The following is a 16,168-nucleotide window of genomic DNA, read 5'->3' on the forward strand; positions in this document are numbered from 1 at the left end:
ACTAGACAAACAGGAATGGAACACTCACTCTCTCCACCCATATAATTGTTGCTTGGCGTCTCACATTGATTATTATGTAGTCGGGGTATTAAAGTCACAGTTGCGGCATCACGGACCTGTTAAAATCATAAGAGAGTTGTAAAACTCGGTCTGGACTGCAGTCACAGATACACCACACTTAATCCCTTACCTTATAATGGGTCAATGTATTCAGCCTCTTCCACTGACCCTGTACTAATGATGTTAAGTCTTCGTCCGAGAGAGTCAAATGACCTGCCTGACCAGAGCGCCACTCTGTGGAGACAACAGGTTCATAATCAGCCATGTTTTTACTGCATTTACTCGCTACAAAATGTTTACATTTAAAAGAATGTTACACTTCAACATCAAAACTGTGCACCTAGCAGCTTGCTGGGCACCAATGCAATCATTTCCCAGAGGAGCATAGAGCTATAATAGAGATTTTAATGAAATTATGAACTACTTTATCTCACAGTCTATCCATGCCCTTTTATGTCAGTGTCAACTTCTTTTAAAAGTGGTAGTAGGACTGATAACTCCTGATCAGACGATTGATGAATGTCTGTTCTAGAGAACCTCGGCAAACAGCAGTTGGCTGCTGACTTACCCTGCAGTGGCCACTACAGTGGAAATGTAGAATTACATGTGGCCATTTAAATAAATTGCCATCCGTGTAAGGGCTTGTCGAGACGTAACGGAATTGCTGCAGAAAATTCCTGCAGCATTTCCGTTAAAACTAACAGACATGGGGGGGCGTGGCCAGCTACTGATGTGAGAGGACGTGTGTGGCGATAGCTCCGGGCCGGCATCCTGCATTATATCCTCCTGACGGTACTGTAATCCGTGAAAGTTGCCAAAATTCCTTACCAGCTACGTCGGAAGGGAAGGACATCTCCCAAAAAAAAGATGAGCCCGCCTAAAGCGATGGATGCGGCGGAAAAACTGAAATCCTATGCCCGCGTGGTGATCCAAGATGGCGCTGGCGGGTGCTCTGCTGGGCAGGCCGCGGCAATGGCAGGGACATCCACATCAGCTCCCCCGGAACAGGATGCGGGACTCACGTTGCAGGAGGCATCGGATAAGCTGCTGACAGCCATCCTCGACACGTACGACACTGACGGCCAAGATAGATGAGGTGAGAGTGGACGTGGGCCTATTGAGGCAAGACCTGCAGAATGTGCGGGAAAGAGTGACGGAGACGGAGGGCAGGATTTCGGCCTCGGAAGATCTCACTGCTAATATGCCTGCGGCTATACAAGACCTGCACCGTAAAGTGGATTTGTGGCGCCAGAAAGCCGACGATCTGGAAAATAGATCGCGCCGTAATAATCTCCGCATTGTGGGGCTGCCGGAGAGGGCAGAGGGGCAGAGATCGGGAGAGTTTGTGGAGAAATGGCTGAAGGAGACCTTCCCAGATGCGCCATTCTCGTTGGCGTATGCGGTAGAAAGGGCGCACAGGGTTCCAGCACGATTACCACCTCCGGGTGCTCCCCCAAGACCTCTGCTTGCTCGGATGCTGAACTGCAAAGATCGGGATACGGTTCTGCTGGAAGCTCGGAAGGCCGGAGGGATTCGATTTGGAAATGCTTCTGTGTCCATATACCCGGATTTTTCTCCTGATTTGCAGAGACAGAGGGCGTCTTATGTCCCTATCAAGCGCCGACTACGGGACCTGCAGATTCCTTATTCGATGGCATATCCGGCTAGATTGCGGGTTGTGGATGGAGACAGGGCCATATTCTTTACGAATCCAACTGAGGCGGAAGAATGGATTACAAGAAAGCATAGGCAATCTCCCCGAAGATGAGAGCTGTGGCTATGCAGGATGGAAGTTATATCTGACATATGGAACTCATGGATACCCCATATTGCTTATAGCACGGACGTTCCAGCTAAAAGTATCCTTCTAAGATAATGATGTGATGATGTACCGTATTGTCTGCAACTTGTTATGGGGGGCATGAGGCCCATGTTATAAGGTGGGCAGTTTAAGGCCCATAGTAACATCCTTATATGTTCTAAATTGAAGGTATGGGGGACCGATATTATACGTCAGGTATTAAAATGTCTTTAAAAGGGCCTGGGGATGCTGGCTCGGGGGTGTGCTACACTTATACAGACAGTGTATTTACGGCAGAAGCACGCTAGCCGTAGAAACTACCCCCTAGAGTATAGGCTACAAAGGTTAGCTCCTGTTGAGCAATGTTTGTTTTTGAAGTTGTTATGAAGGATATTGAGTCAATTCACATTACAGCAGAACACGGCTTAGATATTGCATACCTACGAGTCATGGAGGGCAATGCATACGGGACTGGGATAATTGTTACTCAGGTGCTGGGGGATAGGTTTCAGGGCAGTAATGCTCCAATGTGTGTTAACAGTATGAAATGGCAGGATTACGGTTAATGTCCTGGAATGTCCGGGGAATGGGGTCTCCTGAAAAGAGGCATATGATATTTGCTACTGTGCGGGGACAGCGTCCACATATAACGTGTCTACAAGAAACACACATGACACCGGACACTGTGTCAATTCTGAATAAGCCCTGGGTACAGTGGGTGGGACACGCTTCGCACACTTCGTACTCCAGAGGGGTGGCCATCTTAGTACACGCAGAGCTTCGTTGGAAATTGCTACAATCCAGTGTAGACCCGGAGGGGCGGTACATTTTTTTTACACGCGGTTCTAGATGATTGCCCATATGTGATCATGGGGGTGTATAATCCTCCACCAGCCTCATTGGCAGTAATTCAGGAAGCCGTCCGGTTTGTGGCAGCACACCCCGGGGTTCGAGTGATCATGATGGGGGATCTCAACTTGGTTATGGACCCAGGTATGGATAGACTGCCGGGGAATGGGAGTAGAGGCCCTGGTAGTCCCACTCAGTTGAGCATGTTGGTAAAGGAAATGGGATGGATAGACTTGTGGAGGGTGACACATGAAGGGATCAGAGAATTTACATGCCACACCTTGCAGTACAACGCGCTGTCCAGAATTGATTATATATTTGGATCACATGCGGTTTTCCAGGGGATAGAATCAGTGGATCATTTACCGAGGGGGATCTCGGATCATAGCCCGATATTATTGACATTAAAAAGGCCACAGGTAGGCAGAAGGGGGATGGGTAAAATACATCCGTTTTGGCTTCAGCTCATCCAACAGAATGATCGCATACCGGATCAGTTATCAATTTTTATAGAAGCGCATGCTCAGATGGAAAATCGGTCACTGGTGTGGGATACCCTCAAGGCCTATTTAAGGGGGTGTCTCCGATCCTCCATATCCTATGTAAAACGAGCATCCGCCCTGCAGGAGGAGGACATAGCATATCAATGTTCACAGGCGGAAGGGGCATTTGTTCAGGATCCCACACCAGCTAACCGGAATGCATGGCTGGATTTGGGTAGACAGTATTTGCAGATCCTGAGGGATAAGACATCGCGTAGCTTATTCTTTAGCAAACAATCCCATTTTGAACTGGGCAACCAATCGGGTAAAATTCTGGCACAAATGGTACGGAACAGCTCTAGATCCCCCCCGGTGATGGGCATAGCGGGGCCTGGAGATGAGATCTACACCTCCCCGGGAGAGATTCTCGAGCAATTTACACAGTTTTATGATCAGCTGTATGCATCGAAAGTTGATTATAGGATGGAGGAGATGGAGAGCTACTTGGACGGAATATCGTTTCCTTCATTGACAGCGGAGGGGGTGGCATCGCTTGAGGCTCCATTTACGTTAGATGAGGTTTTGGAGGGAATGGCTTCATTGGCTAAGGGGAAGGCTTCAGGGCCGGATGGTATTCCTCTGGAGGTATATTTACAATATGGAGAGCTGCTGGCCCCCCAATTGCTGGCCCTGTTTGAACACAGCTATCGGAATTCCGCTCTTCCGGAATCCATGTGTGACGCCACCATAATTGTGTTGCTGAAGCCAGACAAAAAACCAGAAGAATGTGGTTCATATAGACCGATCTCATTGCTGACAGTGGATTACAAAATCTTGACTAAGATGTTAGCTAGTAGGCTCTGCAGAGTGATAAAAGAGATCATCCATTCAGACCAGTGTGGCTTTATACCTGGCAAGTCCACCTCAGAAAATATTAGGCGGGTACAGGTGGTGACACAGATCGGATGGGAGGAGCAGCAGGACTGGGCAGTGGCATCTCTGGACGCGGCAAAGGCATTTGACTCGGTAGAATGGCCTTATCTGCTGGCAGTACTGCGAAGATTTTGGTTTGGGGAGAGATTTATCAATTGGGTTTCCTTGTTATATAAATCTCCACGAGCGCAGGTGTTGGTGAATGGGGCCCTGTCCCCTTCCTTTGGCCTCCATAGGGGCACGAGGCAGGGGTGCCCTCTTTCGCCACTTCTCTTCGCTTTAGCCATTGAACCACTGGCTCTTAAAATTAGGAAGGATCCTGCATATATGGGAATTAGAATAGGAGACAGAGAGGACCGGATAGGATTATATGCGGACGATATGGCGTTGTTTATGGCGAACCCCAATGCCACCCTCCCCAGAGCTATTTCCCTTATTAACGATTTTGGAAGATACTCAGGGTTACTAATTAATTGGTCTAAATCGTATCTGATGCCATTGAGACAGGATAATTGTGGATGGGGCACCCAGTTTAGCGGACTGCCGGTAAGATCAGAGTTCAAGTACCTGGGGATTAATATTGCTAGAGATAGCACTAGATCGTATGGGTTAAATATAGCGCCCTTGGTTACGTATCTAAGGGACAAAATACAGGTGTGGAAGGGCCTGCCTTTGTCAGTAGCAGGACGTGTCAATCTATTAAAAATGATAGTAATGCCAAAGTTCTTGTATGTGCTGGAGCACATGGATGTGTTGGTGCCTAAAAGGTTCTTTAAAATAATAAACTCGTTGTTTGCGCCGTTTGTGTGGGGGGGGGGGGGGGAGATCTAAACTCAAGTTGTCGATTCTACAAAGACCTAAAGATGAGGCTGGGGCTGCGTTACCGGATGTTTTTCTATATTATTTGGCGGGGCAGCTAAGGTATTTGATCTCTTGGGTCTCCCCCCCCCTAAAGACTAATGCTGAGAATCATCTAGCCCGAGTACTGGGCTTAAAAACTCTATGGCCGATACTGGAGCCGCATGATTTTAGACACCGCTCCCTGTTACCCTTACATAAGCTGGCGAGACGAGTCTGGCAACAGGCTAAAGATGTACTGGGATGTGTGGGGGTGGTGGCGGAGAGTCCGCTGTGGGATAACCCGAGCTTTTCTCATTTGCATGGGTTGGTGGGGAAACGTTACTGGTCATCTAGAGAGGTAGTTACTGTATCACAACTGCTAACGGAAGAAGGGTCGGTGATGACGGTGAGCGAGATTCGGGCAGCATTCAATATACCGCCAGGGGATGAATTATATTGCATACAGCTTCATCATGCTCTAATAGCACAATTCCCATTGAACTCCATGACATACTCTAGCTGTGACTTGGTGGTGAGGCTGTGCACGCCGTTTACAAGGGGTGCTATTTCCCAAATTTATTCTCATCTAATTGGGTCTAAAATGCAAATGGAGCCCCTGGGGGTGGAGGATAGGTGGCGTGCATTAATCCCACAACTCACAGCAGAGGAATGGAGGGAGGCGCAGGGCTCCCATCTGCTGGTTTCACCAGCTGCAAATAATAAACTTGTGCAACTGTTCATCATCCACCAATGTTATTTAACGCCCGTAAAGTTACATCGTATGGGAAGATTGGAGTCCTCACAATGTCATAGGTGTGGAGAGATGAGGGCAGACTTTATACACCTAATGTGGGGTTGTCACCGGATTCTTCGTTTTTGGGAGGAGGTGGTTGCATTATTAACGGCAGTGATGGGGAGGACGATAATGTGCAGGCCGGAGGTGTGTTTACTGGGACTGCTAAATGAGGAGCAATGGTCGATATATGAGAAGATCTTTCTCAGAGAAACACTGTTTATGGCAAGAAAGGCGGTGGCCATGAGATGGATGGCGGATAGGACCCCGACAGTAGCGCAATGGCGCAAAATGGTCAATGACATGCTTCCATTTGAGAAAATAGTGTATAAACACCGGGGAAAGCCAGCTAAATTTGATCTGATCTGGGATGGGTGGTGCTCATCGAGCCTCACTCATTGTACAGTCCAAGGGCTGACAGCTGCTCTGGCGCAAGCTGGGGGTGGGAGAGGGTAAAAGACTAGGGAGGATGACATGTCCAGGTGCTCCAGGGTATGATGTACAAGAGGATTGGGGCGTGGTGATAGAATATTGAAATGTGGGAGTATTCCTATTCTCATGATGTAATGTAATAAAAGTCGGGGTGGAATGCATTGAGAATCCTGTATTATGTGTGTGTGGTCTGCGAACCACGGGTTATTATGATGGATACCTGCGAGTAATCCCTTTGTATATATTGAGTCTTCTGACATATGCACTATTGAATGTATAATGTTCTCCTGATGTATGTGATGGATTGACTCTGACAGTTACTTTTAATAAAACGAGTTTAAAAAAAAAAAAACTAACAGACATTCCGCTGCCGAAAAAAAATTGCACCATTTCCTGCGTTTTTACTGCAGAAAACGGTGCAGATTTTGCGGCGTTTTTTTCAATGCTGGGTTATGGTAATGCTGGAGATCTCCTCTGAAAAACGCAGCAATTCAGTCCACTGCCCGCAGCAGGAATTGACGTGCTGCGGTATGAAAAATATGCACCGCAGGTGGTGAATTTCTGGTCGGAAATTTTACGCAACGTGTGGAAGAGATTTGTTAAATTCCGTTACATGTGGACAAGCCCTTATACGTACAAGCTGTTTTTTGTGTTTTTTTCATAGAGAGCATTCCCAAACAGGGGCTCTGGTGATATGACGTGCAGGGGTTCTGGTTCTGGTGATAAAATAACTCCTATAATGACACCATTACCTTATTATATTTACTGGACAGAGGCGACATAACCAGAGAAGTGTAGTGAATATTGCAGCGCCTTATTTTATAACTGCAACTTCTCTCCAAGGAGATGTCACGTTTACAAAAAGTGAAGGCTGACAAGTTTTACGGTACTGATGGCCCATTACATAACAGTAATGGTTCCTGGTTAAACTATGCAAATCCAGTCACAGAGGCAGGTAGTAGAGACAACTAAAGGTGAATGTAGGCCTTATTTTAATGGGGGAGGGGCAAGGGTTTGAGGTTAGAACCAGGCAAAGGTGGATGATGGCACAAGAATCTTGAATTTTTCCATTAGCTTCTAATACACAGAGTTAATATTATACGTATACAGATATATATATATATCACTGTAGTCCTTACCCAGATCAAGTGTGTGGACAGGAGGCCGCTGGGAGAATGGTGTTCCTTTATAAACATGATTCAAAATCTTAATTTTAACTTGAGTGATGGTGTCAGTGTCCAGCACTTTGACCGGCACGCGCTGCACCTCTGCTCCATTCTTCACTATAACCGTCAGTGTCATGGGCTGACATTCAATGTCCTCCCTCAGGAGCCGTCCATCGTTCAGAGTACGCTTAGCTTTACCGGTCACTGCGTCTACTGGGCCTTTATCCACCTGATACATAATGGCTCGATACAACCTGTACAAAGGCTCGGCTGCAGCCTCCTGCATGGAGAGAAAAGACATATGGGTAAGCAACACCATACAAAAAAAAAAGTGTCTGAAGCATGTTCTGGAGGAAGCAGGGTAAAAATACCTTAGATCTCCATATTGGGCACCCACAAATATAGAAGATTTGAGAGCTGGGAAATCGGTCTTAATCTAGGCTGAACAAATATTGTAGGTTGCAGATTTATATAATCTCCAGCAAAATGGCAGCTCCCACGAGGAGGGATATTTTCACTGTATCAAACATCTACTGATAATGTCAGAGGTGAATTTACAACTATGTATGTATTCCCATCTTGGAATGTTATTTCATATTGCTAGGACCCCTGAGAATCCCGAGAACGAGCGAACCGAGCTTTTCTTTGGCAAACTGCACCCCTGTCCACCAGCTGTATAGGGCACTGCAATACAGCTCCATTCAAGTTTCCTGCACAGCGGATGGGCAGGAGTGTCGCTGTGCAGGAAAACACTGAGGAATCAGTGGGGGTCCTTGCAGTCGGACCACCACTGATCCGTAAGTAATGGCATATCCTAGCAATATGCCATTCTTCACCCCTTTAAGATGGAAGTCTGACATAAAGCACCAGAAAGATCACATGATCACCCATCAATCTGACATCCCTGAATCCTGGTGGTCATGTATAATGTAAAAAATCAATACTAACCCGAAGGAAAGAGTGCAAGCAGATGGACATCCAGTTGGTCAGCATTTTCTCCACTATCGTTTCTGTCCTGATAACGGAGAGAGGGGTTTATGCTAGGACATGAATTGGAATCTACCAGTAACATCTGTATGTTGCATAGTTAAACATTTACCTGCGGAGTAGAAGTTTGGGGTTCTTGGCCACACACTGGTCTATCAGGTTACACAGGAGGGTCTTCATGACATCAGTCAGATACTCCAGTTTACCATGCAGAGCTACGGTGAGCAAGGAGGCGGCATGACAGCGGTCACGTTGTGATAATGTGACTTGGGCATCTAGAGTTTCGATCAGCTTTGTGTAAAGGACAGAAGAGATTTTACATTTTTTAAATATCCAGTTAATGTTTCATTTAAAGTTAAAACCACAGCTGGAAGGCTGGGACAACCAGCTGCGTGTACCTTGATAAGAAAAAGCTTATTATTGAGCAGGTTGGAGAGCTGAGTAAGGCCTTGCTCCACAGTGCTCCGCCTGGTCTCCGGAACATCCAAACGCTTCCGGAGTGGTGAGATGGTATCTCCGGGGAAAAAGATCTTTTCAGTGTATGTCATATAGTCGAGGAATGGAATGCCGGAGCCTTCAATATCACTAGTAAGGTCCATCATTTCTGTCATTAGATCTGAAAATGGAAAAAGTATGAACGACGAAATACAAGCCCTAAAGCTAAAGTGTAAAAAAAAAAAGAAGAGGCAGACACTGGGACAATACCAGTAAATTCCTTCCTGCACTGATCTCCTACGCTGGTCTCTAGGTTCTCCAGTTGTACAAGGACCTTCTCATAATCCCTCTTTGCCTTCTTACTCTGTCGCCTATAGCAAACCAAACATTGATATGAATTACCCAGCACATCCAAAGTATGAATCCCCCCCATTCACATTTCATGAGGGACAGTGACATGTGTAATCGTACCTGTACATGAAGATGATTATTAGCACAATTGGAATGAGCAGAGCAGTTCCAACTCCTATTCCAATTTTGGCTTCTTTAGGGAAACTAGATTGCCCCTCCACATCATATTTCACTTGTCCGAGGTTAAAACTGAGTTTTCCCATGTGTACCTAGGTAAAGGAGAGTAGAAGGTTGTTGCTTTTCTGGCAGGATCATGTACACACAGAGGAGAAGATGAAGAATTATTATGGCACATTGAGGTTCCTTTGAGATTACTGACCACAAACTCTGGCAGAGAAGCACTTGAGTCGAGCGGCGGCGGGGAAGTAAGAGGTGGTTCACAGTACAAGTGGTTGTGGGTGAGCGTTTTCACAGTACAAATACCATTTGCAATCATTGCTCTAACTTCTTGTTTGCTGATTCCAGAATCCAGGCCCTCACCCTAAGGAAAAACATAAGACATGAATGGAGCAACACCATAAACATAAAAAATAGGAAGAGAACTATCCTTATAGTGCAGTGTTAAGTCTTCTTAAAGCCATCCAAGTGCTGCACATTACATTTAATGTCCACAGTCGGGTAGTCACTCATAAGTGGCTCTCGCAAAATAAGATTTTGCAAAAGGCGTGGCAATTTCATTGTTGTTGTGGCAATAAACCACAATTTGACCGCACCGTGTGAACAGACCCTAACGGTCTATGAGTGATATGGAAACAGAGTTAGTGAGCGTGCTCAGCTGTTTCTGTATATCTGGTTCATTATAATGGAGGTTGACTGCACATGTGCAACCACCTCTGCTGTACAGGAACCCTGTTCTTGATGGGGGTCCGTAGATGATACATTATAGTACAGAGACAGTACACAGTACTCTGTGTGCTCTGCACTGTACAATACATAGATAAAAGAGTAGAGCCAGGGGACACCGCAAGAGCCCTTTCGGGCTACGAGTGACCCATGACTGCTGCAAGGACTAGATGACCCCTTTCTTTCTTTACCTCTATATCCAGTACATTCCCAGGCTTCAGACTATATGGTTTAGTGGGGTTGTCACGGTTCAAAGGCTTCAGGACCGGGTTCTTCTGGTAAGTGAAGTTTTCCCCGAGGCTGCTGTATGGAATCCGAACATTGTCTAGTACAAATAATATATCCACAAGGATGGAGTTGTCGGAGACAGATGGTGAAATGCACTCCATGACTGTGGAGGAGTTTTGGTGACAAAGTTCACTAATCTGACAGTAGGAGGTAAACAAAATAAAAAAAAAAAAGCAAAAATAATGTAGTGACCAATTAAAAATATAAACAAAAATGTTTGAGATAAAAATGACAAAGTATAAAAAAAGAGAACGTTGAAGTATGACCATAAATCACCTCACCTCCTCGACAGGACTATGGAGAAATTCCCTCTTTCGCCTCCTTTTCCTTCTCCTGTTCTCCTCTTCAGTCTGAGGCTCCTCTACTGGTGACCTCACCAGCGCACACATACGTGGAGTTTGAACAACATCCAGGTTTAAACCAGTTACCACAACTGTCCGGCCTCCCCTGCGGAAGACAAAATGGAATAAACATGAGATTCCAGCCCCACAGTAAATCTTAAAGGGGTTTCCTATGATTTTCTACTGATGGTCCATCCTTAGGATAGGCCATGAATGTATGACCATTGTGGGTTCGACCCAATCAGCAGAAAAAAGGAGCTGGAGCGCCATGGCCCTTATATTGTTTATACAGGAGCAGCGACATCCATATGAGGGAGGCTATGCCTAATACTGCAACTCAGCCCTGTTTACTTAAAGGGTAACTAAACGTCCAACAAACTTCTGACATGTCAAAGTGACATGTCAGAAGTTTTGATTGGTGGGGGTCCGAGCACGGAGAACCCCACTAATCGCTAAAATGAAGCGGCACAAGTGCTCGTGTGAGCGCTCAGCCGCTTGGTGTCTGCTCGGCTTTTTCTGGAAATCAATGTATCGGAGTACGGGCTCAATAGAAAGTCTACTCCGATACATCGGCTTTCCAGAAAAAAAAAAAAAACAGAAACGAAGCGGCTGAGAACTCACATGAGCACTTCTGCAGCTTTGTTTTAGCGATTGGTGGGGGTCTCCGTGCTCGAACCCCCACCAATCAAAACTTCTGATATGTCAAAGCGACATGTCAGAAGTTTGTTGAACGTTTAGTTACCCTTTAAATGGGCTAAGTTGCAGTACCAGGCATAGCCACACCCGTGGCGCTGTTGCTGTGACTGTATAAACAATGAAGTGGCCATAGCCCTGCAGAGTGACAAAGCCCCTTGGTTCTGCCAATCAGAGCCCCCATTGATCATACATTGATGACTTATTCTAAGTATAGGCGATCAATAGATTATCTTGAAAACATCTTTAACCAAGACTGGAAACAAAGTTTACTGTCCCTACCCATAGAAGGCTCTTGATGGGTAAGCGGAAGAAATGGTTGGGTTTTCTGTATAGTTGTACAATGTGCCCTCCAGATGTCTTACTGTTTCACCATAAAACACATGGACCGGCAACTCCTGCGGGACAGAACTGGCGCTTGTGATACAATATAACTGATCTTCTAATAAATCCCCAAACCTGAGAGAAACACAAAAAGGAATCAATTCTACAGAGCATAGAGAACACAAAAGACGATTGACACAAGAGAATATTACAACTAACATTTCACAAGGCAAGTCCCCCACAGTCACAGTAATCTGGTCACCAGTCAATAGCTTGGAACCGGAGATGGTGATCATTGTGCCACCAGCCATGGGACCTCTTAGTGGATCCAAAATCTGTGGATTGGGGTCCTGCAATGAAAGAATAAACAAAAGTGTGATATTAATGTATCGCCCTGGCTGTAGTCCCGATTGTCAATGCATTTTCCCACAGTAATAAAAATGCAAAATATTGAATTAAATAAAAGGAGGGCAGGGGCGTACACAGAAAACATATGGCCCCATTGCAAACCTCTTAATGGTCCCTACATAGAGTTTTGTCATTTAATTCTGTGACCATTGGCATCTTTCATGCCATACAAAGCACAAAATGTATGAATCGGCATTCTCTACTTCTAGATCTGAGACTTCATTCTCAAAAAAGATCTTATACAATGTTATAAATCAGCACAAGTTAAATGCTCTGCCAACATACAGTAATGCCAACCTACTGTATTCATTGGCCAAATGCCAGGATATTTAATACAGTGGCTGCTCCCTGCTGTACGTAGAAGCCAAAGACTCACCTGATAGGAGAAAAGCTCGCTGGAAATTCCAGGATTGCGGTCATTTACGGAAACTTTCACAGTACCAGACAGCTCCTCTGTACTAGGCGACAGTGTGCAGACAATCCTGTAGGTGTGCAAGGAGCTTTAGTCAACATCACGTGTTATTGTCATTTGAGGTTATGAGATTTGGGCACACCTTGCACCAGGGGTAGACCGTGACCTGTGCTCCAGTGTATTACACTTTATGGGGCCGTTCCCACCACTATAGTCGTGATAGACTTGATTTCAGTTAATAAAATGTAAGAGACATTTATCACTTTGCTTTTGCAGAGGCTGCACTTTATGAAGTGCTCTAACTGACCAAGGGGCTGTAGGCGCCCTCTGGCCATGAGCCCTTTGGCACTGCCCTGATGGCCAGTCCACCCTTGCTTTGCATAACGCTTTCAAGAGAGACCAAGTGGTTTACTTTGGCAGTAATAGCAGAAACGACTGTTGAAACAGAACCCCTTTATATATTGGCAAGCTTATACCCCCAAACATCTATGCCAGGGGCCACCAGTCAAAACATTTTTTTTTAATGATAATAATGACTGCCCTTAAACGTTCAGACTTCAGTGAGTCCAGACTGGCAGTACTGATACAAAAATATTACTGATGATAAATGTTGAAGAGGCTCTGTCACCAGATTTTGCAACCCCTATCTCCTATTGCAGCAGATCGGCGCTGCAATGTAGATAAGAGTAACGTTTTGTTTTTTTAAAAAACGAGCATTTTTGGCCAAGTTATGACCATTTTCGTATTTATGCAAATGAGGCTTTCTAAAGTACAAGTGGGCGTGTTTAAAGTAAAAGTCCAACTGGGCGTGTATTATGTGCGTACATCGGGGCGTGTTTACTACTATTACTAGCTGGGCGTTGTGAATGGGAGTGTATGATGCTGACGAATCAGCATCATCCACTTCTCTTCGTTACCACCCAGCTTCTGGCAGTGCACAGACACACAGCGTGTTCTCGAGAGATCACGCTGTGACGTCACTCACAGGTCCTGCATCGTGTCAGACGAGCGAGGACACATCGGCACCTCGATGTAGCTACTTACCTGCAAACGCTGATGCTGTTGCAGAATCAACTGTAGCCTCTGGTGCCGATGTGTCCTCGCTCGTCCGACAAGATGCAGAACCTGGGGCAGGAAGTGAGTGACGTCACAGCGTGATCTCTCGAGAACACGCTGTGTGTCTGCACTGCCAGAAGCTGGGCGTTCTGAAGAGAAGTGGATGATACTGATTCGTCAGCATCATACACTCCCATTCACAACGCCCAGCTAGTAAAATAAGTAAAAACGGCCAGATGTACGCACATAATACACGCCCAGTTGTACTTTTGCAAGCCTCATTTGCATAAATATAAAAATGGTCATAACTTGGCCAAAAATGCTCGTTTTAAAAAAAAACAAAAAAAAACGTTACTCTTATCTCCATTGCAGGCCGATCTGCTGCAATAGGAGATAGGGGTTGCAAAATCTGGTGACAGAGCCTCTTTAAGGTTCTAAGAGTCCATGGTTCAAGATCCTTTTACATGGCAAATGATCAGGGGAACGAGCGTTCATAGGAACAGGCGTTCCCGATCATTGTCCTGCGTAAACACGGCGAAGATCAGCCCTCAATCACCGACAGAGTGCATCTTTTGTGCGGCCATAAAAACGGTCGCTAATCGGCAGCACATCTCCCTGTATATACAGGGACATGTGCTCCGAAATTATTCAAATGAATGGGGACAGATCGTTTGTCCCCATACATTACCGACAATTTATCCTTGTGAATGGCAGATCGACGTGCTTTATCGACAAGAGGCGCTCCCTTTTCACAGTCAGTATCGCGCCATCTAAAAGGACCTTTACCAATAACCTTATCCTGCCTCTACTTATACAATCGTCATAAAGATTGCTTGCGAAAATATAACTAAAACAGCACTGCATCATGGATATATATAATAAGGTTTGCATAAAATGCATAACTTTTCCATATAAAATTCTGCTGTTTTCAATCATATCCTTGCAGTAATACTACCCGCCAGCAGGGGGAGATAAATAATAAATGAAACTTGGCACAGCAATCAAACGGTAACCAATTAGAAGCATCTCTGGACCCAAGTGAATGCAGACTAATAAACACGTCTATTTCTGGATGCTTTCTGTTGATCTCAGGTCGCTACTGGAACTTTTATAAGTGGCTGGATACTAAAATTAAATATTCCAGTAAACAAAGGCTAAAACGTACCGTGTAAGTGGTAAGGGGGGAGAATTCGCCGAGGGGAAATAACTGAGAAAAACAGAATTCAGAAATAGCGAATACGTGATCAGAGCTCAAGGTCTGCAGTTCCGGACACTAACCTGTTGGATACGACGTACAAATCTGGCAGAAGGACGCAGGGCTGCTCACATACAGTCACCGACACTTCATCTGCTTTCTGCCCCATATTTGCCCCGTCAATAGTAATGGTCGTTCCTCCTTCCAAGACACCAGTTATCGGTGAAAACTGAAAAAAAAAATTAAATATATGTATTATTTCCTCTGTATAAATTCAAAGCCCTAACTGAGGTACGAGGCACTAAGAGCCTCATTTCCCTGCAGACATGAATGAAGGAAATATATAAAAGTCTGATACACCAGGAAAAGCACCTCTCCATATAAGCCAAGGTCTATCAAACGATAATGGGGTACATGGCCCTTTATATTTACCGAGTGGATGAGCGGCGTAGGGCAGACACGGATGGTGCTTTGTTCACATTGATCCTTGTGCACACATGACGCCTTCTCTTCTTCTCCGCACCACAAGCACTGGTATACGGGGGGTATGGCCTGGCAGCGGCTGCAGTCTGACTGCCCCACAGAGCAGTTATACAGAGTCACTGAGGGAAAGAAATGCTCAATGTGAGTGGCAAAAACAGGAGAACATTCAGAACACAGAAGCGAAAAATGAAATGAGTCAATATTAGGTTTAGAGAATAACCTCTCTCTACAGCTCAGCAGTAAGGGGATGTTATTTCAATAGGTCAGCAGAGATAAGCGGCTTCCCAACTCGGTCGCCGCTTATCCCAAAGGGATACAAACTGATAGGGTAAAATCTAAACCGACCTTCCCTCATCAGGGACATCGGGAAACAGTTCCGCTGCCGTACACATTAGATCTCTGCTGATCTTATTGAAACGATATCATGTATACAGCCAGTCTAAGGGTTATGAAGTGATAAGTCTTCCTGCTTAAACTTGTTGCCATATAGCAATACTGCCTGGATGATTTTCTCAGTGCAAAATATAATGAACATACAGGTCTCTGAAGATATACCTTTAATGTCACCCTTATTGTCCACACGATACATATCCCCTTTCTTCACATACACAGGAACCTGATGCTCCATCACTTGTAGTGGGTATTCATACTATTAGAGAGAAGAAGCCATGTCTAATCAATCATTATAGTCCTATACATGGATCGGTCATTTTACAATAAAAGATTAGTACAATTTTTTGACTAGTGAAAAGGGGTTGTCTATTTTAGAAAATCCATTTCCAAAAACCCTATTATTGAATTTTTGAGTTAATAGATGAGCATCCTTAAAGGGGTTATCCGGGGACCAAAAATTGCATTGCATTAATATTTTTATGTAAAAAGAAGTCCCTTACTAATGTACTTTTCATTTAAAATTCGGTACTAAATGGTGCCGTT

At 45.1% G+C, this 16,168-nt stretch overlaps 1 protein-coding gene across 2 annotated transcripts in view; it reads right to left on the minus strand.

Moving 5' to 3' along the window:
• The window catches only part of PLXNB3 (plexin B3), a 73,248-nt gene that overhangs the window by 4,696 nt on the left and 52,384 nt on the right, over positions 1-16,168 (minus strand). For both annotated transcript variants that reach the window (XM_075835339.1, XM_075835340.1), the window contains exons 12-28: positions 15,788-15,881; positions 15,182-15,351; positions 14,833-14,978; positions 12,463-12,568; positions 11,898-12,028; positions 11,637-11,813; positions 10,602-10,767; positions 10,224-10,457; positions 9,509-9,670; positions 9,250-9,398; positions 9,049-9,149; positions 8,742-8,959; positions 8,456-8,634; positions 8,305-8,371; positions 7,330-7,636; positions 191-294; positions 29-116 (exon numbers count right to left, since the gene is read on the minus strand). In XM_075835339.1, coding sequence (XP_075691454.1) covers positions 29-116; positions 191-294; positions 7,330-7,636; positions 8,305-8,371; positions 8,456-8,634; positions 8,742-8,959; positions 9,049-9,149; positions 9,250-9,398; positions 9,509-9,670; positions 10,224-10,457; positions 10,602-10,767; positions 11,637-11,813; positions 11,898-12,028; positions 12,463-12,568; positions 14,833-14,978; positions 15,182-15,351; positions 15,788-15,881 — 2,599 coding nt within the window. The remainder of the gene's footprint in view (positions 1-28; positions 117-190; positions 295-7,329; positions 7,637-8,304; positions 8,372-8,455; positions 8,635-8,741; positions 8,960-9,048; positions 9,150-9,249; positions 9,399-9,508; positions 9,671-10,223; positions 10,458-10,601; positions 10,768-11,636; positions 11,814-11,897; positions 12,029-12,462; positions 12,569-14,832; positions 14,979-15,181; positions 15,352-15,787; positions 15,882-16,168) is intronic.

Source organism: Rhinoderma darwinii, chromosome 8 (genome assembly GCF_050947455.1).
Source record: "Rhinoderma darwinii isolate aRhiDar2 chromosome 8, aRhiDar2.hap1, whole genome shotgun sequence".
Lineage (NCBI taxonomy): Eukaryota > Metazoa > Chordata > Amphibia > Anura > Rhinodermatidae > Rhinoderma > Rhinoderma darwinii.